The 27,539-nt window shown below is 53.9% G+C and overlaps 1 protein-coding gene across 2 annotated transcripts in view; it reads left to right on the top strand.

Annotated features, from left to right (window-relative positions):
* The window catches only part of ERI3 (ERI1 exoribonuclease family member 3), a 160,303-nt gene that overhangs the window by 82,773 nt on the left and 49,991 nt on the right, over positions 1–27,539 (top strand). For both annotated transcript variants that reach the window (XM_067300471.1, XM_067300473.1), the window contains exon 7: positions 25,541–25,640. In XM_067300471.1, the coding sequence (XP_067156572.1) occupies positions 25,541–25,640 (100 nt within the window). The remainder of the gene's footprint in view (positions 1–25,540; positions 25,641–27,539) is intronic.

Genomic DNA, 27,539 nt, shown 5'->3' with positions numbered 1-27,539 from the left:
AAAGCCTGGAGTAATATGGAACAGTTTAAAAGAAAAGGGGAAAAAAAAAAAAAAACAACCTAGCCCAGCCTCTGCACGAGGGCTGTGAAAGCTGAGCCATAATAGAGCACCATCCTGGACAGGAATCCTGCACTCTGCCCCATCCTTTTGCATGTCCTTGGAGTGTGGTTATTCAGTGTGCATAGCACCTTAGAGGGGACTATGCCCAGAGCCTGGAGTCTGTGATGGATGGGTTCGAAGGGGGCTTTTCATTGCTGGGGGTGGGAGCAGAGGTACTCTGGAAACATTTTGCAGGTGCTCATCTTAGGGAAAGATTGAACCAAGGGAAGTCGATTACTGGAACAAAAAACAGGCAAGTCTGGAAACAATATGGGAAAAGTATGCCAATAAACATTTAATTATTGACATAATTTAGAGATTGCATGGAGTGTTCAATATGGCATGGCAAAGTGAAAAAGCTGAACAGAGCAGCACCAGTGAGAGCTGTGGGTGGAACACATCCAAGAGCCCCAGAGCCTGGTGGGGTTGGCTTTCCAAGGTTCTGGGCTGTAGGATGAACTTTCACTGGGGCTCAGATGTGTCCGAACGAGCCAGGGTCAGGGAGTGCTGGGGAGTGGGTCCACGTTGCTGCTACCCTATTGCTTGGCACAGGGAGTAGGCACAGCTGTGAACTGTGAGCAGAGAGAGGTGCAGGATCCCTCCATGGGTGCCTCCACGATCACTGGTGGGACTTGGGTGTCTTGGCTGCCCCAAACGTGGGTCTGGGTGGTGGGACACATGCTTTCTCCAGTGCACCTCAAGGCTCTGGTGGGGTTAGCTCTAGTTGGCCCCGGCAGGGTGGAGGCCAGAGCTTGGCAGATGGCAGAGCAGGCTGTGGAGATGTGGCACAAGGAAGGCTGCCCTCTTCCGAAATAAGCTGTGGGATGAACACTTGCCCTGATGCGTCTGGCTCAGTCTTGTGAGAGAAGGTGGCTGAGGGGAGCGGCATGCTCCTACCAGGAGCAAGGTATGGCTTGCTGTCTGTTGTCTCCTGCCTCTCGCTGCCCTGTTCACTGCTGATGTGGTGCTGCTGTTTTGGTTGAGCTTCCTTGCCTAGTGCTGGAGCACAGCTGCTTGTGATGGACCCTGCGGCATGGGCAGGTACTGGAGCTCGGTGCGCTGGGCCCTCATGCCAGTGTGCAAACTGGGGGCAGAGAGATGCAGCCCGGGAAGCCAGGGCTCGTGACAGCTCTGGCTGCTTGGCCAGCACATCATGGTCTTGCCAGGCTGCTGGGACACCCCTAGAGCGGACACCAGCCATGACCCCCCATTCCCTCTTTGAGAAACTATTGCAAGTAAAAGAGAGAGCAAGCTTGTGCTGGAGGCTTTGCCTCTGCATGAGCCTGGGGAGGAGCAGGATGAGAAACCAACAAACTCATTTTCACTCCTGACCTGAGCTGAGGCTGGAAGCGAAAAGATTTCCAGCAAACCTGGGCTGGTCAGAGTTGCTAACGAGCCTTTTCTTTGAGCAATGTTTTACATTCTTTAAAGATCTCAGGGAGCTCTTGGGGAGAATCTGCTAAAGTAGATGGCAGAGTCAAGTGTGCTGGCTTCTTTCTTTCCTTTTCTTTTCCCTTTTTTTTTCCCTTTCCCCTTTCTTGATTCTCTTTATTATGTGGAGTTGCTCTGGCTCTTTCTCTCACTTCTGTTTCTCCTTTTGTTCTCTCTTTGTCTATTTATCACACTGTGAAGGTTGAAAGAGATGTTATTAATCTGGGAGAATGAAGGCAGGATTAGTGGTATGAATCGGATTTTGAGAGCTGTAATGATAGAAAGACTCGCTCTGCTGGCGGGCTGCGTGAGTTTGATAAATGGGGAGCACTCCAAACTGACTCGCGCCTTCCTCCGCACTGCTCGCTTTGCCCGCTGGGGCGTGCCATGCTCTCAGATCTGCCAGCCATCCCACACCGCTCCTACCTGAACCAGAGCAAAAAGCCAAGGGTAAATCAGAGACAAATATCTCCCATTGCACTTAAAGAGATCATTTCTTTCAACATCTTTTTCAAACAGTCCTGTCAAGTTCTTGGACAGCCTTGTGTGTAGGTAGTATCCTTGCTTGGATTATGGCTCTGAACCGAGGCCTGCGTTATTGTCTCCTACCATGGCTTTGCAGAGAGCAGCAGGGAGTTAGCTTGGCTGCAGCAGAGCTCCCATCGTGCAAAGCACAAAAAAGCAGGAGTCATCTCTCTGAGGCTGCACCTTGCTATATTTGCCTGCTGAGGATTGTACTGGGATTCACAGCCCGAAGGGTTGGAAGAAGGCAGGGGGTATTCGATCAAGTTGCACTGGGGTCTTTGTCCCAAAATCTCCTGAGTGATGCAGTCCAGGAGGGGGATCCTGCTGTGGTGTGACATGAATCAGTTCCCCTGTGACTGGCAAGCTTGGGGGGCAAAAGGGGTCCTGGGGGGAGCCGGACAGGGAGCAGTTATAGAGCAGCAGCCCCCAGCTATAAGGCAAAGCCGAAAGGTATGGACCAGCATCCTTAACTCGTGATGTCCTGTCCTGGGGTCATCCCACTGCATGCTCACCCCCTTGACGCCTTGGTGCAGACCTTGCACCATCCTTCCCCATGCCTGCCCTTGGGTGTGTGGTGGTCCAAATTGCACCCTGCAGAGACAGAAAAGCTAGGGACAGACCCAGTAGGTGTAGGGTGTGTTGCAGCCCTGAGCTGCTTGATGAGTGCCCTCTTGGTAGTCCTCACCCTGGCCTGCGCCATAACTTCTGCAGTGGTCTTGTGGGTTAGCTGCTTGCTGTTACAGCCATGTTTGGGCCTTGTGGGACCTGGGAATGTGTATTTGCTGAAATGAGTGAGATGCACTTGCGCCAAGGCCCTGGGCAATGTGGCTGGAAGGCACACGTTGCTGCATGTGCCTCGGTGCCCCTTGCGGCAGGGGCTGTGTGCGTTGCGCTGGTCTTGCCCGTAAGGCCCCAGCCAGGGGAGCACCATGTTTGGCAGTAGATGCAGGACTGCCCGCTCCCTGCAAGACTGGCCGCTTGTTCAAGGTGAGCAGAGGATTATTGCTCGGTACAGGAGTGGGAATAGCAGTGTGCGGGGGAGCCCCCGCTTTGAAGGGGTAATCAGATTGCAGGCAGACCAGAGTTGTCAATGTCCCTTTAACTACAAGGTAATGGACTCCCCCACGCTCGGGCTGAGCTCTCCTCCTGCATTTGCGGGAGCGGTAATGATTGTCAAGGTAAAGCTAATGAGACGTGCACATCTTTAAAGGATCGTGGCTTCTGAGACAAAATTAAAAAAAAAGAGAAAGGAAGGGAGGGGGGAGGGAGAGAAAGTCCAACTGCACTGTCTTGGCCAGCAAGGTGTCCATCCGTCCTGCCTGCCCCTTGGTAGGCTCGCCGCTAAATGATGAGTAGGGTCTCTCTGCTTGCTGCACTGACTCTCATTTAGCCCCGGGAGCCTCCTCATCTCCCTGAGGCCCCCCATGGTCTCTCTTCTGGGGCTCTTCCCTCCCTCCTGGCTCCTGTGCCCAGGGCAAGGGAGCAGGGTGCCCCAGCTCTACACCTTTCCTGGGTGGGCAGCAGGAGGTCTGGGGGCCCAGCTGCTGGATCGCATGGCTATGGAAACAGAGGAGCCGGAAAGTGGTATAGAAGAAAGGTGTGCACATAAGAAACGAAGGGGAGAGGCAACCACGGGGAAGGAGCTGTAGTGGTGACAAGACATTAGCCAGAAGCAGAAAGTCTGCCAGGGTGTCAGCTATGGTCAGGGTGTGACGGTGGCAGAGAGAAGGGGAGCAAAGCTGTCCTGGGACTCGGATGCCAGGAGTCATTTCACGTGGTGGGGAGCCTGTGGGTGGTGTGGGTAGGAAATGCCCCACGGGCACTCATGGCTGCTGGGGAGGTTGTGCAGATCAGGCTGGGTTAGGATCTGGCCCTTTGGGAAGAGCTGGAATGGACGCTGGGAAGTTGTGTGCAGTGCATAGTGTGACTGCCTGCACATACATTTCCACCCGTTCTCACTATTTCAACTTCACAGGTTGAATTGGTTCAGAGCAGCCAAACTAAATGAGGAGAGAAATGATCAGTCAAATATTTCTTAAATCCTGTCTTTAAGAGCTAAGTGCTTGGCTGGAACTTTAAGGCAGGTAATGAGGCTCTCCTCAGATCAGCTTGTGATGTGGAAACTGCTAGATTGACCAGGCTGCAACTGGAAGAAAGCGTGAGAGCTCTGTCACAGCTGGGGCTGGTGCCCCATGGGCCTCCTCACGCCCAAGCGCTCTGCACCAGCCTGTCCGTCGGCAACAACTCTGCGGAGGCTGGAGGAGCTCTCTGCCACCTGCGCTGTTCTTCACCACAATCATGCACAGAGGCACATGAAGGAAGGGCAAGGATTCAGTCACATTGCAAAGGTCTGAAAAGCTAGATGTAAACCTTAATTTAACAGGCTGAGGAGCCCCTCCTATATGCGCCTTGGGCTGGCTGTGGTTACTGCTTTTCTGCCATCAGGAAGCGAGCTGGGGTTTGTGGGTGAGGTCAGGAAGGAGGTCCACACATATGGAGTAAATCACAGCTGGGAGCTTCAGAGAGCAATCTGCTTGCACAAACTTCTGTGTGACTGTAACTCAGAGTCCCCTCCATGTATGAGGGTCCAAAATTGTGTAGGTCAGTACTGCGGAGTCCAGCCCCAGTTTGCTCCAAGCAGTACAGGTGAGAGCTTGGGACCAAGAGGATCCCTGTTGCTTCAGAGGGTTCTCACCATGTTTCATTTTTAAGCCGAGATTTTTGTTGTGCTGCAAAAGCCATAGTGACCTTGAGCTTTGCAATGTCTCCGTGAGGCAGGGCTGCTCGTTCAGCTTTGTTTCTGAGTGGTGCAAGGGGGGATACAGCAGCCTGGGAGGGAAGTGTCAGTAGGACTGGTACTTTCTTTGCAGGACACCTTTTCCTATGTAGTGGGGCAGGCAGGCCATGCTTTTCCACAGCCTCTGAAGTGATCCCTAGGAGCTGTGGGAGAGCACGCTTTGCAGGACGCTTTCTGGAGCAGAGGTGTTGGTTTGTTGGAGAAAGGGTGGAAGCACAGAAGCAGCAGGGGAGAAAGGAGCAATGGTGGGCAAGGTGGGGTGTGCCAAATGGCTGGTTCTGGCTCCAAAATATTCACTTCTCCTTTAGTCTGGGGCTGGGAAAGAGTCTATTCGTACTTGGCTTCTCTGAGCAATGGTGTTGGTGCAAAACTCCTGCACCCTGGCAGCGGTGTGGATTTGCTACTTGTCACACCTACCTGGCAGTACCCCACCATCCTGCTCTCCTCTGGGCCTCTCCTGGGCAAGAGCTGGGGACCCACTGAGCTTTCTGCTTTGTATCCAGGTTTTTAGGCCTTCTGTTGTTAATTATTGAGATGTAATAATGTGATTAGTGCACTATTAAAAAAATCGCTGATATGATTACCATGGATTTAATATCACATGATATATCATTACATTGTTACATGGTGACAGATGTAATTGAAATACACTTATTGGAGCCTGGGGTCGTGTTTCATTCAATCACAGGAGCACCTCCGGGGGGCAGAACAGAAATGGCTTAAGAAAAATAAATAAATAAAAAAGCATCAGGAGAGGAAATTGTAATGAAAACAAAGAAACTTGCAGCCTGTTCAAATCTGGGGCAAGTGCTGCTTTGGCTTTTTCTCCACAGGAATCTAGAAAGGTACCAGTTGGAAACAGCTATCTTATGGACACGTTGGTAGGAGACAGATCATCCAAGTTTAAATTCTCTATTTGGGGACAAGAAGGAGGGACTTGTTTTATGGACCTGTATCCAGATCTTGCAGCATGTGAGCCTAGGCGTTACAGACTTAATACCAAGGGACCCGCTACCCCCCTTTTGCTTCTTTTCAAAAGGCAGGTAGAGCAGAAGATGGTACCCATGTGCTGTGGGAAAGCCACCCAGCTGCTCCCTGCTTGCTGTCTTAAATCTGCCTTTTTTGGAGTCTCGGATTGCTCGGCTGCCTGCGCTTGGCTCGGGTGGTGCTGCAGAGGCTGGGGAGGCGGTGGGGAGCTTGCCTGCAGGACAGCAACCTGGGTCGTGTTTCCTTCCGTGTCACTGAGAAGAGCAGATATCTGTCTCTGCTGCGTTATCCTCGGGAGGATCTGCGCGTGGGCTCTGGGCAGGTGGGGCAAGGAGAGGAGCAGCTATCACATACCTCGTGCAGGGACAGCCAGCTAAACCTGAGCATGGAAGGGATGCTGCTCTGTCTCGGGCAAGGCTTGGGCTAAAGAAACGTGCTAGCAGGGGAAAACACGAGCACCATAGCTCCTCACACTAGGCTGGGTTGCTGCTGGTGCAGATCTGCTGTTGGCAGTTCTCGGCTTGCTGGTAAACAGAAACTGGTGGTGGTGGTGGAGACATGGCCTTTCCCTCTATCTCCTACCCTCTGCCTCCTCCCAGCGAAACAGCAGCTCACCCACCCTCACAGTCTCTCACAAGGCAAGTCTGGGGTCTTGCCTCTGGGCAGGATGGGGCTGTTATAAGACCTTGGAGAGACAGCGTGAGGTGCTTAATGTGCATTCATTGCTCTGATCATAAGTGCTAAGTTGTCTTCTCCTGTAAAGGGAGCCAGCGAAGGGGTAGGGCCTCCCAGATCAGGACTTGGGTACACCTAGCCCCCACCCACTGCAGTCCCAGGGGTTACTTCATCACTGCAAGACGGGGTGCAGGTAACTGTGAAGCTGAAGGTGCTGCCTTTAATCTCAATCTCATCCAAAACGAAGGAAGGAGAAAGTTTGTGAATGAAGCCAAGGCGAGTTTTCCCGTCTAGAAGGGAACGGCAGTGGTAGTGAGTTTGAGACATCTGGATGTTTGCATAATGACATACAGGCATCTGGCCCTGCATCGCTTGCTAGGCATTCGCATGCCACGTAGCCCCATGCACCGATGCATCTATCCGAGGAGCTGCGTTACAGACCTTCTGATGCTTGAGGGATCATTCCTATTTCAGATAGGCCTTTCTTGACAAGCTTTTGATCCACCCTCCTACCCCCCCCAGTAAAGTGCTCCAACTGCCCCATCTGTGGAGCTAGTGTGCCCCCCGGAAATGTTCAGCATTCCCATTATAAGCCCTTGTTTTGCAGAGAGCTGTGGAAATTCACTTCCAGCTGGTGTGGGAGCGCTCTGGCTGGGAAGCCTCTGGCAAGCATCTTTCTTTTGAGGTTAAAAACATAATTTCAGTCTGACCTCTGAGTTTCAGAGCTTTTGTTGGTTTTCTCCACCCCCAGATGGTTTTTGTGTGTGATTTTAAAATAGCCTTCTTCCCTTGGTTGAAGCTATCTGATGCGTCCGCTTCTCATTCGAGGATTGTTGTGTTTTATTAATGCTGTTATTATTCCATTACCGTCATTGTGCTCTTTTATAGCAAATAGCTTAATTTAGTTGAGATACACAGATGCTGAGAGTTTAAGTGAAATCTTCAGCACTTGGTATGCTGGGCACTGAGCAGATATTCCCTAAGCACTTTGGTGTAAACCTTTCACTTAAAAACAAATCAGCTGCTGGGGGAGTGCTGGGTGGCATGAGTTTGGGATAGAGGAGAATGGGTGGGGGAGTACCTGTTTATCACATACGGAGGACCCTGTTCAAATGTGACTTCAAGTGCTCGGGAATAAAGCTCCCACTGAAGGTTTCACCCCCAGAGTGGGCTGTCATGGGGCTCTGTTCCCTGTAGATGCTGCAGGACAGGGGGAATTACACCACTAGCATTGCTGAGTTATTACTAGCTGAAGCTGCATGGCTCCTGGGAGAGATGGGGACTGATCACAGTGCCACTCCGGAGTGGAAGATGCAGTGCCATTGGAGGCCAGTGAGTCTGGCTGAAGAATAATGTCTCTTTTGGAAAGCCAGACTGTGCTGTAAACAGCTCTTGGGGAAGGAGAGAGGGGCTCATGCTCGTATGACTTAGGAGCCAAAGTCCTGTTGTTGGAAGTGACTTGGGTGCTTAAGCCCCAAGGAAGCTGCAGCAGAGCCTCCCAGAAAGTTGGTGTAATCCAGGCTCCTAAGTACCTTAACTACTTTTGAAATTTTATCTTTTATTGTTGGCAGATGTTCATCTGAAATGGATGCTTCTTGCTTAGTGCCTCCGGGCATTCATTAATACCAGTGATAACTATTCCAGATCGTCTCCTATACCTCTTCTCCTGCCTCTACCCCTTAAAAATGAGAAAGGTAAAGCCAGATCCCTGTTAGTGCAGTCTTATTTGTGCACTTAAATCAACTTTTACTGCTGTGGCAAAACCTGCTGATCTTGGCATTATCAGTACCGAAATTACTTAATGTGGGGCAGGGAAAGCAAAGCATAAAACAAAATGAAGCAAATGGGAGCCACACAGGTTGAAATGGTGCTGACTGCAGTGTCTGCTCACAGCAAAGGTGCGCTCTCTGCCCAGCTTGTGCAGCAGGTCCCAAGCAGCAGGGTGTTAACCGGGCAAGTCTTTTGGGTTGGAAAGCAATGTTTCCCACTGGCAAGGTGGGCTGAATGGGCATCAGTTTTGGGGAGTGTTTGCTGCCTCAGGAAGGCCAGGGAGGTGGGACTGGCACAGCAAGCACTCCTGGGTCCTCCTCTGATTAAGCTTTGGAGGCTTTGACGTTGTCCTGTGCACGTTTCCTACACTGACAAATTCAGGACATGAATGTGTTCCTGGGACCTAAAACCAGACTGGTACCTGCATATCTGGGCGCATACATCAGTGACTGTCTTTGCACAGGTGCCAAGTGCTGTGTTTGGAAAGCAGGTTACACGGCATCCGGCTTGGAGGCGCTGCTGTCACTACCGGGGGCTTGGTCTGCACCTGGGTGCCTGGCTTGGCCCCACACAGGGCAGCCGCAGCCCCGAGGGCATCCCGAGTCTCATCGGAGCTTAGTGCTCCTGAGAGAGGGGACAGCCCACCTGCGGGCCCCAGATCTGCACCTTGGCCTGCGCGGCATCCTCTGGGTATCTGCCAGCCGTGCCAGGAGGCCCCAGCACATGCACAGGGTGCATTTCTGTTGCAGCTTTCTTAGTGGCTCTTTATTTTCTCCCATTTATCCCCTGTGGCACAGGGATGAGGAGCATTTCCAAACGGGGAGCAGCCGTGTGCCTTCCCTGCTTTCCCCCGCCCTGCTGCTCTCAAACACCCCTAATTCCCCCTGGGGGGGATCTTCTCCACTCTCAAGCCCTTCAGCTGCAGCCTGTAGTCTGGGGCGCAGCTGGCAGAGGTCTGGTTTCCCCTCTTTTCCTGTGATAGAAGAAGGGGAACGGGGGAGAGGGAGCTGTGAGTTGGGTTGGGGAGAGCAGCACTCTGACCCACGCTGCCTGTCCCGCAAGGCCCTCGTAATAGCTGTGGGGTCTGGGGGAAGTTGCCAGGATCATTTTATTTCCCTGCTTTGAGGCAGCTTTGCGGCTTTATCTGGCTTTCGAGAAGACGGGGCTAGCTAACGACATGCACAGAGTATCCTCTGTGGAGGAGACCCGGAGCCTGGTTTTGCTAGAGGTCTGCTTTACCACTTATGAGAAACAAGTTAACCTCCCTTTGATCTCGGTTCATGGCTAACCCTTTAACAAAGTCCTGGATGTGCGAGGAAATCAATACTCAAGGCATTGAATTTAACACCAGCCATCAACTCGAGCGTAACACACACACACTGACTGACTCCGATTACAAGGAGCGGGCTGGTTTGAAGCTCGTTTGCCAGCTCTCTGGGGTGGCGCGGGGAGGGCAAGCATGCTCGCAGGATGACGGGGCCGCCTTGCTGTCACTCAGGAGGGAGGCAGAGGGAACTGGCGTGCTCTGCCACGTCCTGCTGCTCAGCTCTGCCACCGAATGCCCCTTGTCTCTGTCCTTATGTGCGCGATTTGCAGCCTCGGCAGCTGTTCCCTGACCCGGGAGCAGGGTGCTTGGGTGCCACGCTTGTTTGCTGGATGCGTGTGTTTGTGTACAGACGTAATTGCTCTTTGCTGATGAGGACCTGCCTCAGCAGGGCAGGTTCTGCTGAGCCTAACAAAAAAAGGTGTTGCAAGTTGAAGTCTGAAAAATAAAATGGTGCAGACGGGAAGGGTTGAACATCCAGTCAAGGAGGCGAGTTGCATTTCTCTAGCTCCAGTCCTCCCAGCGGAGATCTAATTAGAGCAGTGGAGAACTAACTGGGATGCCTTGTTCTACACGAGCCGCTTGCTCTTTGCTGGCACTTCGGCAGGGGCTGTGCTCCCGACATGGGGCAGCGGGTAGGCTGCCCGGCGTGGCCCTGTGGCCAGGAAAGGCAGGCTATCCCTGGCCAAGCAGTTACTAGCCAGCCCCTGTACCTCCCATCATCTCTCAGCCTTTCAGTCCTCTGCTGCAGCTCGGCTTCTCTGGGATGCATTTCTTCTCCCTTCCTCTTCCTGTTGCCATCAGCCATAGCAGGAGCTTAGGCAGCAAACACAGATAAGGCACGAGTTTTGGGGGCAGCAGAAGGCTGGTGAGAGGGGTGTTGCACAGCTCCACAGCAGTGTTCCTGTGCTGCGGCTGTGTAGGGGCCTCTCTCTTCCACCCACATTCAATAAGTCTGTGGGGCACGTGCTTCTGGGACCAGAACTTCCCTTCAGACCTTCCATTAGTAGCAGCAAGTACTTGGGCAAATCCTAATAGCATTTTGTAGGAGGGTTGGCAGGGAAGGGCCAGCCGAGCTGTTGAATCTAGCCCCCCCCAGTTCCTGTCCAGGTAGTGGGTCCTGCCCTCTGCTCCTGCCTGGCCACAGCCACTGCAGTTCCTCTCCCCACACCTCCTTTTAATAACTTCTTCTCAGGACCTCACCACATCCTCCTCTCGAGTCCTTTTAATCTCTGCTTTCGCGACCTCTCTTCAGATCTATTCTTTTGCAGTGTGCTGCCCAGCCCCTGGACCGTCTCCCTCTGTTTGCTTTTCCATCAAAATCTGGGAGCTTCAATTTTGTCTCCTGCTGCCCCAATTGGCTGTGCTTGCTGGACCTGGTCGCATTGCCTGCTTGTCTGGTGTTTGCATCTATCAGAGCTCTTAGAGGCATCTCTGCTTTAACCTCCCTTGTCTTAACCCTGACCTGAGTCAACAATCACGAGGAAGAGCTGCTGCTTAGATGATCCAGTGTAAACTCTACCTTTGATTAGACAGGTATCTTCCCCCGGCACTGGCCCAGCAGTGCCTTGTTAACTTTCCTTGGTGTTCCCTTGCTGCAGCCATGAGATCCTCTGACATGGGCAAGGGACATGGCCACTGCCCTCTTAATCTTTATTGATCTTTTCCCTGCTGCCTTGTGCATTGTATTCACCTGCCATTCTCTTGCTCTTCTGGCTGCCTCCCTTCTAAGCAGGTTTGCAGCCTGTGGGAGTGCTGAGAAACTCTTATTTTATTCAATTCCTGCAGAGCAGTAACACCCAGAGGTGTAGATAGCATCAGAGCTCTTTTGGGCAGGGTGCTGTGCCAAATAAGAAAAAAAAATGTTTGCCCTGAGAGTCTGCTGTCTGGGAAGAGGAGGGTGAGAGGGAGCAGGGCACATCTTTCGTTGGCCCCCTGGTCTGTCCTGCATGGGCCAGATCCTCAGCACTGTGGCGGAGGTGGGTCTTGGAGAAGGTCATGGATCGGTCCCAGGAAGGCATGGGAACCTGAGAGTGTGGAAGGAGTTGTAGGATGAGAGCACAAGGAGAGACGTGGTAAGAGGTGCAGGCAAGGAAATAGAAGAAATCATGAGAAAGTCCTACAGGATCACTCTGTTATTTCTTTTCCATCCCTCATGACATGGGCTTGCAAGAATGGGTTATGACACTGCAGCATAAGCCTGCTGGTCACCCAGTATCCTTCCCTCGCTGCCAGCATGCAAGCTTGCACCCTTGAAAATGCCAGGTAGTGAATAACGGAAGCACATGCAATATGAACAAGTGTGCAGTTGTACAGCGCCTCACTAAACTTTTCTCTTGGTAAGTTGTCCATGAGCCTCTACCTTCCACGGTCCCATCCTCACCCTTTCTGGCATGTCTGTGGACAACAGCTGAACAGTCCCTGGACATGTCCCTTCCAAAAACGTCCATAGCACCAGGTGCTGAGACATGTTGTGGTTGGTGCAAGAGAGTAGAGTGTCCGCTCTGGATAAATGGCTTTGTTTTGCACTGGAAAAAATGGAGTCAAAATGTCATGTCAGTGTTTCACAAAGGAATAGATTTCAGAGGGCTGCATTTCTGTCAGTGGGTTTACTTTTGTGTTTCCCAAGCACAACTGTTGCCATGCAGTGAAATGATACGATATTTTGGCTTTTTCATCCTGATTTAGGATGCAATGAAATGTTAAAGCATTGGTGTTTCTGTGGGGTGGATGCTCTGTTTCCCAGCCTGTTACAGTGACAACGGACTCTGCTGGGAGGAGAGGACAAGTTCTGTAGACGTGGTCCATGCAGTTCCAGCATGTTTGATCCGGACTGACTCTCTCGAGGTGTGCAGAAATGAACCGCGATCTCATCATTCCTGCGGGTGTTTCTTGGAGGAGATACCGGAAGGGTCACGGGGCCTCTGGAGGTCTCCCTTTAGCTAATGTACCGTCACGCTTCACAGCAGACAGGCAGAATAACCTTTAGGGCAGGGTAAGGGGCAGTGTTTTGAACTCGGAGAGCGCTGAGGAGCTGCGGAGCTCATTTCTTTGACATATCATCCTTGTCCCTGCCACTTTCTGCATCCACCTGAAATATCTTTGTCCTAATCCATTGCTTCCTTAGGTGAAAAAAAAGGCTGGGGAGCCGGTCCCTTGTGCACTGCCACGCGCTGTCCTGCCGTGTGGAGACCAGCCTCACGGGCAGGAGCGCACGCAGCCCCTCCGATCGCGGGAGCGCAGGACCCTGCCACCTCCAAGGGCCAGGCTGCGGGTGGGAGAGGGCCCCACTTTGCACAGGCGCTTAGCTGATTTTGCCTTAATTTGAGTGTCTTCCTCGCATCGCAGCAGTGCGTTTGAAGCCTCTCGGGAGTGGTTTCACGTTTGTCTCTCTTGCTGCTGTGGAGCTTGGCCCTTCCCAGGGACTCCCTGGCTCCCGTTCTCTGGGAGCCCGGCACCGCGCCGCCTCCTCCCGTGTGCAGGGTGAGCGACCCGTGGGTGCTGCAGGACCGGGCTGCGCAGGGGCGTTTTTTGTGCCGTTAGCAGCCCGAGGGGGGCTGCCCGGGTAAACCCGAGCCTGCTGCCACGGTGCCCTGTCGTGTGTTAATGCCTGTGCGGCAGCAGTGCAGCAGCGCTGGCAGGAAAACGCTGGGTTTCCCTCCTCCCCTCTCCGGAGTAAATAATGGTGCTTTTTATTTAGCTATTATTTCCCAGTGGCAGATATCTCCTCGGCTGTCTGTTTAACTATCTTTATCTCACCCTCCTTCTCTGTTTGATATAGTTATAGATAAACAGATAGCCACCTTAGTAAATAACATGTTTTTAAGAGACCGGTGGTATGGTTAACATAGTGCAGCAGCTGTTGATTTGTCTTTCACTGTTTTTTTTTTTCTTAAGGAAATGCTTTAAATAAGGGATACTTCATCTATTAAAAAAAAATACACTTGTAGCAGCTGCTAAGCCCATCCATAAGCCTGCTTTACGTTGTATTTGTGATGGGACTGACAGTGCATGGAGGAGCCTGATTATACACAATTCCATTTTAGCAAGCCCTGCGATGTAATTTCACAGGGCGATCAGTGTTTGAATGTAATAGCAGCCTGTGCTAAGGTGTCAGAATATTAAAGGCGCTAATGGAAAAGCTCCCTGGTACACAAGGGGGACAGCATTACAGGAGACGTCGCAGATGGCTGGGCACTAAACTAATGGGGCAGGATCCAAGAAGGGAAAAAAAACCTAGAGAAGGGAGAGCTCACGGGAACACGGGCACCTGCTTCCCTCTCACACGGAAATTAAACAGCGAGCGAGGGAGAGACGAGCATGTGTGTGTGTAAAAATAGAAATCGAGGGGGGAAAATACCCCCTTCAGGAAGGCTTGAACATTTTGACAGCGAGCCTGGTGCCAGCTTTGGTATGGGAAGGTCTGGGGTTGGATCACAGGGGGTGCGTGCTGGGGGCCGCGGGGCACAGCCGAGCGTCACAGCCAACATTTGTGGCCCGAGAAGGACGAGGGGAAGGAGGCATCAGTGGATACTGTTACATGGCTTCACATAATATGGCAATATTGCAGCTCTCTTTGGTTGTTGTAGACTCCAGCAAAATCCATGTTGGGGGAGACGTGTCCACCTCCCTGCTGCCCCAGCAGCTCAGCTCCACGGCGCGGCCGATGTGCTGGGGCCGGTTGTGCTGCTGGCTGTGCTCATGGACCCAGGGCTGACGGGGATCTTTTCCAGCATCGCTAGAGGCATCCTCCTGTTGGCTTCCAGTTTCTTCAGGAAGACCCAAGGAGAATTCAACTCGTCCTTTCTCGCCAGCCTAGGCAGGAAAGCGTGGCTGTGGGAGGACAGTCCATAATGTGCATTTACGGGTTTTCCTTCGTGTGGTACCCGGCTTCCCTCCTCTGCCTGCCTGGGCGATGAGGTGGGGAAGGGCTCGATGCTGCTTTGTTGGTTGACTTGGCCCCACAGGGGCCATGGTGGTCCCCGGGGGATATTACAGCAGGACGTGATCTAGCCCTTCCCAGGACTGGAAGGGTAAATCAGCTGCATGTAGTTACTCTCTAGTAGCTGTCTGCCACACTCGTCATGTGTCTCTGCCTTTCAAGAGCTAATCAGAAGCGCTTGTGTATCTTAACGTTGGAAGCAGTGTTTTGAGCTGATTCCATAAATCAGGGTAACCCAGCCTGGGTCTAAATCACCCCGCAGTGCAGCCAGAAATGCTGTGACACAGCGAGAAGGCAGCCGTGTTCAAGCAGGCATGAGCCTGGGACTGATGCAAGGAAAGGGCTTGTCGTCTCCGAACCGGGAAGGCGCTGGGCAGATTTCCTCAGTGTAGCGTAGCCCCTTCTCTGCGCAGCGGCCCCGGGCTCCCCCAGGCAGCACAGCTGAGCCCATCCAACCCTAAGCCCCAGACCCGCGGGTCCTGCCTTGGATCGGGACCTGCTTTCTTGGTACCTCTTGCGGCTCTGCTTTTCCCCTCTGCTGGTGCCGGCTGCGCGGTAGCCAGCAGAGCGCTTTGTGCATGCGCGGCTCTATTCCTCAGCCCTCCAGGGACTCAGACCTGTAGCTTTGTTTTCCTTGTGTCCAAACCCAGGGCTTGGACCCAGGTCTCCAAGGCATTAACCTAGTGTGTCACCAGCCTCAGAGCACACAGCAGTCGAGAACATTTTATCCAGGATAATCCTTAGCCTGGGAGCGAGGCAGAGACGGTTCTTGTTCAAACACATGGAAATGTGAAGCCTAAACTGCTTGGCACTTTGACACCCCGCAGTTAGGCACAGCAGCGTGTTTCTGCTGTTGCGTAAGCCCCAGCGTGTGCTAATCCTGCAGGGCTCACGGGGCCTTTTCCCCTTTGCCGAGCAGGGCTGCCATGGCTTTGAAGCACCAAAACGTATCCTGGAGAAAGGCTGTAGCTGCTTGCAGGGTCTGTCCTGCCAGTCCTGTAGTTAAGAGAAATTTTGACACAGCTGTGTATTACTTGGGGTAAAGCCAGGAGAAGGGTGGACTGAGGCTGCTCAGGCATATGTCTTGGTGGGAAGGAGGACCAGGCATGGGACCATCGCGTGCCTCAGTTTCCCTTTGTGAAACGTGTATGTCTTATCTGCTTGCACTGCAGGTTATTCGGACAGGGGCTGTCTTTCCTGCAGTAGTTTCAAACCTCAGCACAGGGTTCCCCAGTCTCAGTTTGCGTCTATAGGCAGTGCTGCAGTGCAAGAAATACTACGTAGTAGTGTTTCTCTTGCATCGGTTTCAGTGTGTGTGCATGGCATGCATGCGCTCTGCATGCAGATGTGATGGCGTGGTCTGCTTGTTTTATTAAGGAGAAAGCACATGTAGTTAGTCTGCATCAGCTGCATCTTCCCTGAATACCTTGCTGCTTTCCCTTCAGCTTGGCCTTCCTCCTCCCATGGGGTGTCTCCTCCTCCCACGGGGCTGTGGATTATCTCGCCTCTGAAGCAGTTCACGAAGGTGGGCAGAGCCAGGCAGCTCCCTGTGTGCTCTCTGCCTTGCCGGTCAGTGCTGACCTTTCCAAAAACAGGGCCGTTTATATTTTTATTTGTTTAATTTACTGCCTGGTATGATGCGAAAAGAGGTGGCTGATTTAACCCGAAGCTTCACAGGCGGACTGAGGCGGCTGCAAGCTGGGCTTGCCGAAGGCTAGCCTGGGGAAGGCTAGCAAGGTCCCTGTGTGTCGGGGGCTGCCCTCGCTCTGCCAGGACGTGGGGAGAACTGCCTGTGCAGCGCTGTTGTCCAGGAAGCCTTTGAAAGCCATCGTGGGAAGAGGGCAGCGCGCTGGCTGGGGCGTCCCAGCAGGGCAGCGAGGCCACGTTTAGTGAGATGCCTGTAAGTAACCGCGGTCCCCGATGCGGCGTGGCACCGCTTGGTGAGGCCAGAGGCTGCCCGTTTCAAAACCTGCATTTAAATTTATGCTTGTAAGCCTTTCTTTTCCTCACCAAGGAGATGTTCATAAGCTAGCAGGAAATATAAGCTTCTAGTATTGCAGGTCCTACAAAAACTTGTTGTGCACCTTTGGTAGGACCAAAGGGGGAGGTAGGGAGAAATTCCCCTCGTATTAAGACAGTGCTTGCAGGTTACAAGGGACAGTCCCTTGCACGCAGGGGGCCCGGGAGAAGAGCCCTCAATACCCCAGACCCCATCTCTGCCCGGGGCCCCAGGCCCGCAGCTGCCTGGCCGCGTACGGAGGGAGATCTGCCCCGGCAGGAAGGAGCAGGGCGAGCCAGAGCATGCACCAGGGCCAAGGAGAGGTGGGTCTGCCCAGAGTTCCTGTTTTCCCTAGCATCTCTTTCTAAACCTTTCCAGCAAGGATGGGAGGACTGTCTCCAGATCTTGTCCTGCTGCTGCAGGGTGCGGTGCTGGGATGGCAGCGGGATTAATGAGTTTACAAGTGCTTAGGCCTACATGGGGCCGGACCCGGTGTCCTCCCCGTGGCCCTGGTGGATTAGCCCCGCTCCTTCCCTCCGCGGCTCTCGTGGGATTTGTGCTGCAGAGAGGGGCATGCCGTGCCTGCAGCCCTGAAACCACCCGCTGCGGAAAGGGCCCTGGTCGCGTCTCCTCATACGTCCTCCCATGTCCAAACCCCAGCCCAATCACCTCGTGCTGAGCGGTGCTGTAGATTTATTTGGCAGAGGACAAACACCCTCTGCTCTTGTCACCCCCCCCCTTAATTATTAGCACAGATGTTTAATCCGAGACTTCAGCCCCGTGTGGCATGCGCCACATTGAGCAGAGCTTGTTTTCGTGTGCACCCAGTGCCGCTCACCAGTGTTCAGGGAGCTTGGTGCACTGAGAGAAAGTAATTAAATGCTGCCAGTTTTAATGCTGTTCGGGGGGCTTTACCTGGTCGGTTTGGAGGTCCCTCTTGCTGCCGCGTCTGCGAGAATTAAATGGCCCTTATTAGTGGCACAGCAGAGATCTGTAATACACCCAGGCGCGTGTACAGAAAGGCAGGGATGGATGGAGTTGGTGTCAGGGCAGCAATTGCTTATCATGCCTTATCTGGGAATATGAAACTGTATTGCATGACATCCAGAGGCAGGCTGAATAGATATGCCAATTCATCTCGAGCCCGGGCTTTGACAAGCTAGACTGCCCTTGTTGAAAGGCATCAGTCAAACAAGAGCTGCTGGCTGCTTTTCCCTTTCTTACACTTTCTCTCGCTCTCGCGCTCCGTCTCCCTCTCTCGCTGCCTCCCCTCCCTCCCTCCGTTTTTTCTAAGCTTTCTCCACACAAAATTGAAAAGCTTTGGAAATAATAATAATAAAAGCCCCCCAACTAATACCGTCTTAAGTACCCCCCTTCCCTCCCCAAATGGGATTGATAAGGAACCCCAGTGTATGAAGGCATGTTTAGATAACATTGAGAATATTATAGTGAGTGAGAGAAAGTAGGGGGAAAAGCTTCCTGCCGCGTCTAAGCCGGGAAAGGCGATGGCACCCTGGCTAATACGAGTGTTTAATATTTGATGTGTTGGGATAAAGCAGGATCACCTTCGAATTGAATTGAGTGTCAGAATGAGAATCTATTACTGAAATTCTTGTGTGATTTGACAGCAAAGCAGACGATGTTATTCTTCACTAGTTACCGCAATCTTCTCCCCTACATCACTTAAATATTTTTTTCTTTGCTTGAGTAAACACACATTATCCTTTTTTTTTCCACCCCCTCTCCTTTTTTCTCTCCCTCTTTTATACTTATTTTTTTATTTTTTTTTTAAATCGAACCTGCCTTTTGCAGGGCTGATGGAGTAGATTGTTATTTCTTTATTTGTCCTATTAAATGGAATTCCTGATCATTTAATCCTGCTTTTGTAAGTGATTTAAAAATACTTGAAAAGCTGTGAATGCAGCAGCACTTCTGACTAAACTGCTTAAAAGGGACAAGTTATACCTGGGTTTGTGTGGAGCGGGGGAAATTCCTGCCTCCCAACAGCCGGCGAGGGTAGCTGGGCCTGCGTCCGCGTGGCGGATGCTGCCGGGGCTGGGAGGCAAGGGCTCTGTGTCCCCATCCAGGCGGATGAGCGTCCCTCCACGCTGCTTTGCAGCGGTGGCAGAGCAGCATTGCCAGCCCGGGGTTTGAGCAGCCGCTTGTTCGTTGCCTGCCTCTTACCTGGATGCACCTGGCCCCGCTGCAGCAGCCGTGCTGCCGAACGACTGGCACGTGGCATCGGGCCTCAGTGGCATTCGGGTTGCCGTTGTCTCGCGTAGTGTCGGAAAGTTTGCGTGGCAAGAAATGCCAGCAAGAAATTTCCAGTTCCCGTCCTTGCACTGGGTTTTAAATTGCTCGAAATTAAAATAGGGTGTCGAGGGAGTGCTCTGGGAACCCTGTGGTGCTGGGTGCTATACAGAGACTGCGTCAAAGACAACCCCAGCCCCAAAACCTTACAGTTATTGGGTTTTGCTGAAAACATTTTAAGCTATGTTTAAAAGCCCACTTAGTTGTGGACATGACCTCTTTTTTCTTGCCAACATACGAAGTAATATAAAACCTTGACACCTCATCATGGAAGCAGCTGAATGAGGTGAGTAGAGGGAAATGCTTATTTTGGGCGTATGAGGCACACAGTTGACATGACAAGGGGAAGAAGATACTTTTGCTGTCGCGAAGTCATTTTCTCCATTGCGAAAATGTCACCGGGGTCAGCTGCAATCTGCAGGCTGCTGTGCGAGGCCTGATCCCCGGGGGAGCACATCCTGCTCCCGCTGCTTTCAAAGCCAGGCGAGAAGCAGTCCGGAGGGAGAACAGCTGGGGGAATTTCACCGCCGCTTGCTTTCTGTTTAAGAACAGGTTTTTCTCAGACATAGTTTTTCTTTTGAAAATTTCTAACTGAAACTTTAACCAGAAAATGTAATTTTTTATTCCTTAACACCACCCTTCAGCGTTTTCCCACATCGCTGCACACCTTCGCTCCTGGAAGGATTTTTCCAAAATGGAATATGTTCTCCCTGTCTGAAAGTGTCCGTATTAATGTTAAAATTACAATTAGAGTGTGAAGCATTAAAAAACACTTGCTGGGACATACAAAATGACAGGGTCGCAGGGCTCAACAGGACCAACCCTAGCTCTGTGCAGGCTCTGGTGGTTCTCTGGCCGTGGCTCGTGCGTGGCTTGTGCAGCAGCAGGAGCCAAAGGGACCACGAGACACCTTTGTGCCATTGCAGTGCGCAGAGCCCCTCTCCCCTCCTTCCCTTAAGCTGAAGGCCCCAAATCGTGAGCTGGGTGGAGCGACTGTGCTTAGGAGGTGACCCTCCCCGGTGCCTGACTGCGGCCACTTGGCCGCGTGATGAAGAGCGGTGGTGCTAGTCGGGAGAGGGGCACGGAGGAGCAGGGCGGGCAGGAGCGTTCAGCCCTGAAGGCTTCCTCGCTCCCTCGGTGCTGAGGCCACTCAGCTGGTTTTGCACCCCAGACGGTGCAACTCCTTGCAGAGCGGCAGCTTTAGCATCGGGCAGAGGGGCTGGGGGCTGGCTGAACAGGTCCCAGTATCAGCGTGTGCAAAAAGGACGGGGGAAGCTCTGAGCTGGCTCTGCCAAGGTCCGCGCCTGGCCCTAGCAGAGCTCCTGCAACCTCGCCGAGTGATACACCAGCCCCTTCCTGCTAGAGACAGCGCACGAGTGCAGGAAGGATTTGTGAGGCTCCCTGTGTAAGGGCGCATCCTGACCTTTGCACAGATGCCCTGTTTGCATGCTGCAAGATGTTAAATCTTGCCTTAATGTGACTGCCAAACACCAGATTTTGTGAATTGTGCTGGGCACTTCCCCATAAATAAATGATGGAGCATTATTCAGTCCACTTAGATCAATACATCAGCTTGACAAGTTCCAGTTCTGGGAATTTTCTGACCCCCTGGAACATCTTCTCTGCAACCGTGCTGCTTATAAACTGCGGCGGCGTAACCCAAACAAGCACCTGCTCCCTGGGACCCAGCAGGCAGGACAGCTCAGCGTTTGAATTGCTGCCGTGCCGCCCCCAGCTTTTGCAACCTGCGGCAGGGGCCGTTTGGGCTTTTCCTCGGAGCTGTTTGTCTGGCGGCAAGCCGTGCCCCTGCCTCCCCAGCCAGGTGTTTTGTGTGGCACTGGGGTCCCCAGAGCCGGGGAGCAGCGTGCTCCTGGGGGTCGGCAGCCGGGCACTGCCTCGTGCCCCGGCGAGCGTCGGCACCCGATGCAACAGGAGTGGGAGCTCATCCCCTCTTTGCTTTTTTAGGGAGCCAAGCCCGGATGTGGTGATGCTGCAACAGCGCAGGTTACATGAGAGTTTGGATAAAACAGGGCGCGCTGGCCCCCAGCATCTCTCTGGCCCAGGCTCCTGTACCCCGTGGCTTATCCCCGCTGCTGATTCCCCCTGCCTTGGGTTTTCTGCAGGTTATCCGAGGTACAGGTTACCTAAGGACTTGCCTCCCATACTGGTACTTTTGACAGGGTGTGGATTATCTGTGGTGTTGCCTATATGCATGAAAGTACAGTATGTTTCCTAATCTCCCGCTGCTGTTAGCTCGCATTTATCACAAGAGTATCTGCTTACCTTTGATTTGAGATCCCTGCATCGGGGACCAAGGGTAGTACTTGTCTGTGAACTGCTGCGTATGCCTATGGGATCGTGTAAGCAAATAAATATAATTAATAATAATCTGACTTCAGAGGAGCATTGGCAGGGAGGTAAATGCAGGCTTCATAGAATTACAAACAAAATCATGAAAAAGGGAGACCTTTCTAAGAGCTGGTATGAATGGAAGTAATTGTGTTCAAGCCGCTTGAAAATCATTTTGTAAAAATAATTTTGCTAGTTTTTAGCAGCTCAGCGTGGTTATGTTTGTTTTTACTTCAGAATTTTGACCAAAAGTATTTTAAAATGATTTTTAAAGAGATGCCTGCTTTTATATCAATTAGGATGTAGACGAAAAGAAAGTGCCACGGGGTCCTGTTCTCTCTCGTGTCTCACCCAGAAGGGAGCAGCCCAGTGCCTGCAACGCTGGGCTGGAGTCAGAGGGAGGCACGAATTACCCTTTCCTGGTGAAACGGGTCTCATGGCATTTTTTAAAACCTTCGGCTCGCGAGTGACCAGGGCTGTATCAGATTTTCTCCCAGTTTGCCGTGGGCATAAGCGCTGAACCCTGAATGTGCCCGCTCCGGGGGGCGGCCGGTCCCCGCCGGGGGTGCCGGGACAGCGCGGAGCTGGAGCAGCGCAGGCAGGGAGAGCGGCTGCGAACGGCCCCCGGCCTCCCGCCGCTGTGACCCCGCGGTCTGGGGAGCCCTGTGTCGGGGAACGCCAGGAGCTTTCTGTCTTGCTTTAACAGTCAGAAGAAGAACTTTCCTGTTTAAAGATTAAACGTTGTGTTTAAATATTAAACAGTAAAGCTCCTAGCTCTTGATTGTGTGGCTGCTGCCGGCAGGCGGCTCAGAATTGCCAATTTTAATTAAAAAACTTTATTTTCAAATACAAGCCACCGATCACACATCTCGGCGCTCCTCCTCTCCAGACGGGCGCTGCTCCCTGCAGACTGGGGTGCTTGCTTCTCCGATGGCATGGTTTGTTTTCTGTCTTTTTGCACCTGCATTTCCATCTGCCTGCGCCAAAGTGACAGTCTCTGCAAGCCCTGAAGTGTGAGCGGCCTTGTCTGGGACTGATCAATGCCCCTGGCACTTCCTTCCAAAACCCCAGGAAAAACAATTAAAACCCAATCGATCCTGCAGACAGCTTTGAATATGCATAAGTGCACACTTGACCTTCAGTGGTCAGGGCAACTTCCACAGTGGCTGCTTAGCTAGTTTGCTCAGGTATTGCGGCTGTACCAAATGACCTTGATTAGCAAAGCAAAATGCTATGCAAAAGAGGGCCCGGTGCGGATCCGGAAGGCCGGGGCACGTGCCATGGGCTGCCTGCCTTCCTCGGCCGACCCGTGCGTCTCTCCGTGCCTCGGGGTCAGGAGCCCAGTTCACGGCGGTGGTTGAACCCAGGTTTTAAGCGGTGCAGGGCCAATCTTGAGCTGAGGCTTGGTTATTCGAGGGATGCCCTGCCGCGGCCTCGTGCCGCTCGGCTTCCCTCCTGCTCCTGTTGCTCCTGTGCCTGTGCAAGGCGCTGTGCAACGGAAGCAGGTGAGAGCGGAGCAAACTGCCCTCTTGGCCAAGGCAAATGTTCCTGCGCGTCGGCTGCTGCGCAGGGGCTTGGTGAAAGGGCTGGCGAGGAGGGCGGCGTGGGCAGGTCAGGCCTGTGGGCCCTGCCTGTGGCTCAGCCCCAGAGGGTTGAGCCGGTGGGAACGCAATGTAGGGGAGCATGTGGGCTCCGGGGCACTGAGCCTGGCGGGTGCCAGAAGAGGGTGAGAAGGGGACCCAAAGGTGCTGTGCTCGTGCTGCAGGCAGAGGAGTGTGAGGAGGCCTTCGCCAGGCTGGAGCGGGGCACCGGCTGCTGGGCCACGTCCAGCTGTGCAGGTCTCTGGCATGTTTCTGGGCTGCGCTGTCTGCCCAGGCCTCTGGGCTGGCCGTCACCCTGCAGCTGCAGGCAGGGCAGTTCCCAAACCTCTTTGCTGAGCACCGCTGCGGCAGCTGTTGGTGGCCCCAGCAGCTCTCCTGTCCTTGTGCCAGGCCTTGGACTGCTTTGAACCCAGTGGGTACCCAGCACGGTGCAGTAGCTCGGCAGCGGGACGGCTGGCAGAGCCAGGGGGTTTCTCCCCAGCGTTGCTTGTTCAGCTGTTGGGTCTTAATTCAGCCTTGCCCTGTGCTGGCCCTGCCTTGCGGCCGGAGAAAGCAGACTGGAGTGGCCTGTGACTTTCCTGGGACCCTGCCACCCTCCTGGTGGGAGTCAGAGAGGACAGGCCCAGAGCTGGCAGGTAGTCTGCAAGCGCTGCTCTGAGTAGCGTAGCTCAGAGCCTGGTGGCTGTGCCCTGCTCCCTCGCTGTCCGATGCACCTGCTCCCCAGGCGTGCAGGGACACCCCTTCCCAAAGTCGCTGCCGGCAAACCTGGGCCTGGCTCTGCTGGTGCTGAGCGCATGGGCCTTCGTGAGCTGTGCGTGGGCTTGCTCTTTGGGCTGGAGCCCAGGAGAGGGAGCCACACACAGAGCTGCTGCAGCCTTCACCCCGGCTGCCTGGCAGGTGGGTGCCGGGGCCCATCCGGCACCCGCACCCTTGGCCCCCCCTGCCCCCTGGGTGACTGCCTGGGGTCCAGGCCGCAGGGAATCTTGTCAGCGATGAAGATATCAGCGCGTGTTTGTCGAAGGCAAAGGAAACCTCCCTGTTGTGTACACAAAGTGTAATTTCAGTGAATTATGCATAGACTTAATTAGGAGTTTTAATTGCTAATCATCTCCCAATAGGATTAGCAATGCTGTCTATTAATTATCTGTGGAGTCCTGTGTTTTGCTAAGGCAGGAGTAACAAAGCAGCATAAATGGTTACGTGGGCCAGTAATAAATTACCTACCCCAAAGCCACAGCTCCCTGGGGACAGCTAGCGGCGGGGGCTGCAGAGAGGGGCTGGCTGTGCCCACTGCCGGCAGAGCAGCAGGTAGCTGGGCAGAGGGACTGGCAGCCGCGCTGGGACGTGGCCGAAGCCCGCAGCAGGGGTGGCCTGTGTTGGCGTGGGGAGCCCCTTTGCTCTCCAGCTGTCCCCAGCAGCTTGGTGAGGTCACCCTTGCCAGCCTGCCGCTCTCCCAGTTTGGCCCCATTCCCACCACAGGTGGCATCTCCCGAGACATTTTCAACCCACCTCTCCTTGGCTATCATCCCTAGCAGCGCAGAGGGTGGTGGTGATGCCCTGCAGCGTTGTGGCCGCGGTTAGCGATGATCCCTACTGCAGGAGAGAGATACGCGCTGCTGGATTGACCTGATCTCATCTGGGGACAATGGCCCTCACGGCAGCAGAGATAGCGCCGGTGCGAGCAGTGCTAAGCCCACGCGCTGGTCTTACTGCTCACAATGCGGCGGTAAGCTTAATTCCTCAAGATGAAGAAGATACGTGGCTGTCAGACCATAATTACAGACGTGTGTATGACACAGAGGCCCGGCTGCTTTCAGATTTGCATTGTGCTGTGGGTTTATGCTGCTCGGGCTCCCCACTGCCTCTCGCTCCTGCCATGTGATGCCGTGGGGATGGGGCAGGCTCCCTCTGGCCAAGCTCCAGGCTCTGAGCCGTGGGGTAGCACCATCAGGTCCTGGGGGGGTTTCTCCCAGTGATGGTGAGCCCGGAGGGGTTGTGGGAGTCACAAGGCAACTCTGGGGACCGGGACTCCGTGAACTGAGAGGATATAGGAGACTGGGAGTGCTGCGGTTGCCAGAGGGGAAGGGGCTGCAGGCTTGGCCAGGCTGGGCTCTCGCACCCCTTTCCGAGCCACTGTGACTCCGGCTGGTGACCTGAGCTGCCCCATGCAGCCCCAGCCACCCTGACCTTGGTGAGGCAGGAGTGGCAGGCAGGATGGTGTTGGAGCAGCCCCAGGACGAACTCTCAGCCCCTGGCTTGTGCCCGGCCCAAGGAAGGTGGCCTTCCATTTTGCCACAGTGCCCAGGCAGTTACAGGGTGGAGCAGGGCGCAGCTCCTCCGCGAGCTGTCAGCAGCTGTCCACTGCTTTTCTTCTGCTCCTGGCTGGTCAGCTCCTGCCTGTTTATACCCTCACTAGGTGCAAGCTGCCGCTCGCAGCAGGAGGTAGGAGGGTAGCACCCGAGGAGACGGGTGTGCTGTGACGGGGTGAGCTGGCACAGAGCAGCGTTGTGTGCTCACATGGTATGGGATCGTGGTAGACCAGAGGTTGCTCTCCAGGGCTGTGAGGGTGACGTGTGAATCTGTATTGAATATATTGAATATAGACGCCACGCGTGCCCGGAGGAGCAGCCAGGCCTGGACAAGCACAGGCGCCTTCTGGCAGCAGGGCGCTCCTCCACCATGTCCGCGTGTGAGCTGTGCGACGGACTGACCCTCTGCTTCTCTCTTCCAGGCGTACAGCTTTGCCATGGGGAGTTGGCCAAAGAACGGGCTCTTAGACATGAACAAAGGACTGAACCTACAGCACATAGGGAGGCCTCACAGTGGGATAGGTGAGTGACGCGGCCCTGCGCCCTGCCCTTCCCTGCGACCGCTGCTCCAGCGCCTCAGGATGCACCTCGGCTCTGAGAGCTGGTCCGAGGTGGGGTGGTGAGAGCCAGCCAAAGGGCTGTGGGGTCTCTGGCTGGTGGAGGGGAAGGGTGGGCAGGACGTGTGCCCCGCTTTGGTCTGGGCCATGTATCCCTGACCCCTTGTTAGCTTCCCCATCGCTCCCAGAGGCGGCGTCTTTGTGCCAGGCTGTGGCTCATCTCCAGGCCTCCGTGCCCACCAGGGTGTGTGTGACAAACACCTGTGCACAGACCCATGCCCGCAGCGCACCTGCAGCACCCGCACCCCAGCCGGAAGGGGGATGGCTGGGGAGCACTCAGCCTCCTCCTTGCACATCCCTCTGGCCGGGGGGTTGCTCCCCTCCTTGGCAATGCTCAGACTGGGGTTGGACGTGGGCAATGTCAGGGCTCTGTGCCCAGTGCTGAGTGCAGGGGTCCCCAGGATGGTCTGGACACTGTCCCTCTCGGGCCAGTACTCCAGCTGCTTTGGATGCTGCGTTCGTCCTTGGAACGGAGGCTCCTGTGTGTCCAGTGCTGCCAGGTAGAGCAGCTTTGGGAGCTGGCAAGCTCACTCTGCAGAGTGAGGATACATGGCCCCAGCTGGAGAACTGAGTCATCTTCTGGTTTGCTCACACTTGTGATGAGTTTCATGGTCCCACAGCCTGCTCCAAGGTAAACAACTGTGACCACCGTGCACACTGGCACAGCTCCATGTTTTCCCTAGTTCCTCCACACCAGGGATCAAAGTGATGTGAAGAGGGAGTCCTGGCCTGGGACACTGAGGCTGGGAATCTGCCTGCTGCTTAATGGTGAAAGCACAGAGTCGGGGCGGCCCAGCTGGGGCAGCAGCAGGCTGTGGGTACCGGCAGGAGCTCTGTGGGGGGGTACCAGGGACCTAGCCCAGATTCCCTGGGATGTATGCAGGGCTGTAACTCAGAGGGCTGCATCTCTCTTGCCTGCCTTGTTTCTCCATGGGGCGTTGGATCACCTCTTTGAGATCAGCAGCTAGGTGTTCTCCCTGCCTCCTAGCCCTTTATCTGCTGTCACTTGTGAGCATTTAAGTTTGCAAGAAGGTAAGATTTACTTGGAAAAGTCACCTGCTACCTGGGCCTCGAGGAGGCTGTTTAATATTGTTTCAAGACTCTAACCATTAAACTCTCCAATCAATCCAAGTTAAGGAGATGAATTATTTAAAGCTCACCAGCTTTTAATTAGCAAGCTCCTTTTGAACTATGGATCTGGTTGCATTATTGACGGAGGTAGCATTAAAATTTGCTTCCTTGCCTGGGAGCAGACTTATCTTGCTTGTGTGCCATGTTGGGGGGATCACAGGGAGGGAGCTGGGACCGAGGGAGTTGTGTATACGTCCTACTCGGGGAGTTTGGGCTGTTCTTATGGACCCCCTGGGCTGTTCAGGCTTGTTTTGTGACTCTTTCCTTGTTTTATTTATGGCGAGAGCTCTCTGTTGCTGTCACCTCTTACTCTGACAAAGCTTCCCACGCCTCTGGAGTTTGCCGTTAGCTTCTGCCTGTGTTTGTCTCAGTGCCGTTGGCTCGCAAGGGTGTCTTTCTGCCTGTCCGAGTTCAGAAAGATGCTGTTTGTGTCCCTCGCTGCTCCATTCTTTTAGGATGATTTTGCTTCTTCATTTCTGCCAAATGCCCTCCGTGGGGGAGCCCTCCCGGCTGCTCCCTGGTACAGTGCGAGCCACAGGCGGACTGCCCACAGGCAAGCGGCGTGTCGAGCACCGGCAGCCAAGCTCCCTTCCCACAGTGCAGTATCTAGCCCTCTGTCCCAGTGGCAAACCCGCCTTCCCTCCTCTCCTTTTCAAACTCTGCTTGGAAGCGG

This window comes from Apteryx mantelli, chromosome 8 (genome assembly GCF_036417845.1).
Source record: "Apteryx mantelli isolate bAptMan1 chromosome 8, bAptMan1.hap1, whole genome shotgun sequence".
NCBI lineage: Eukaryota > Metazoa > Chordata > Aves > Apterygiformes > Apterygidae > Apteryx > Apteryx mantelli.
This window is presented reverse-complemented; position numbering and strand designations above follow the sequence as displayed.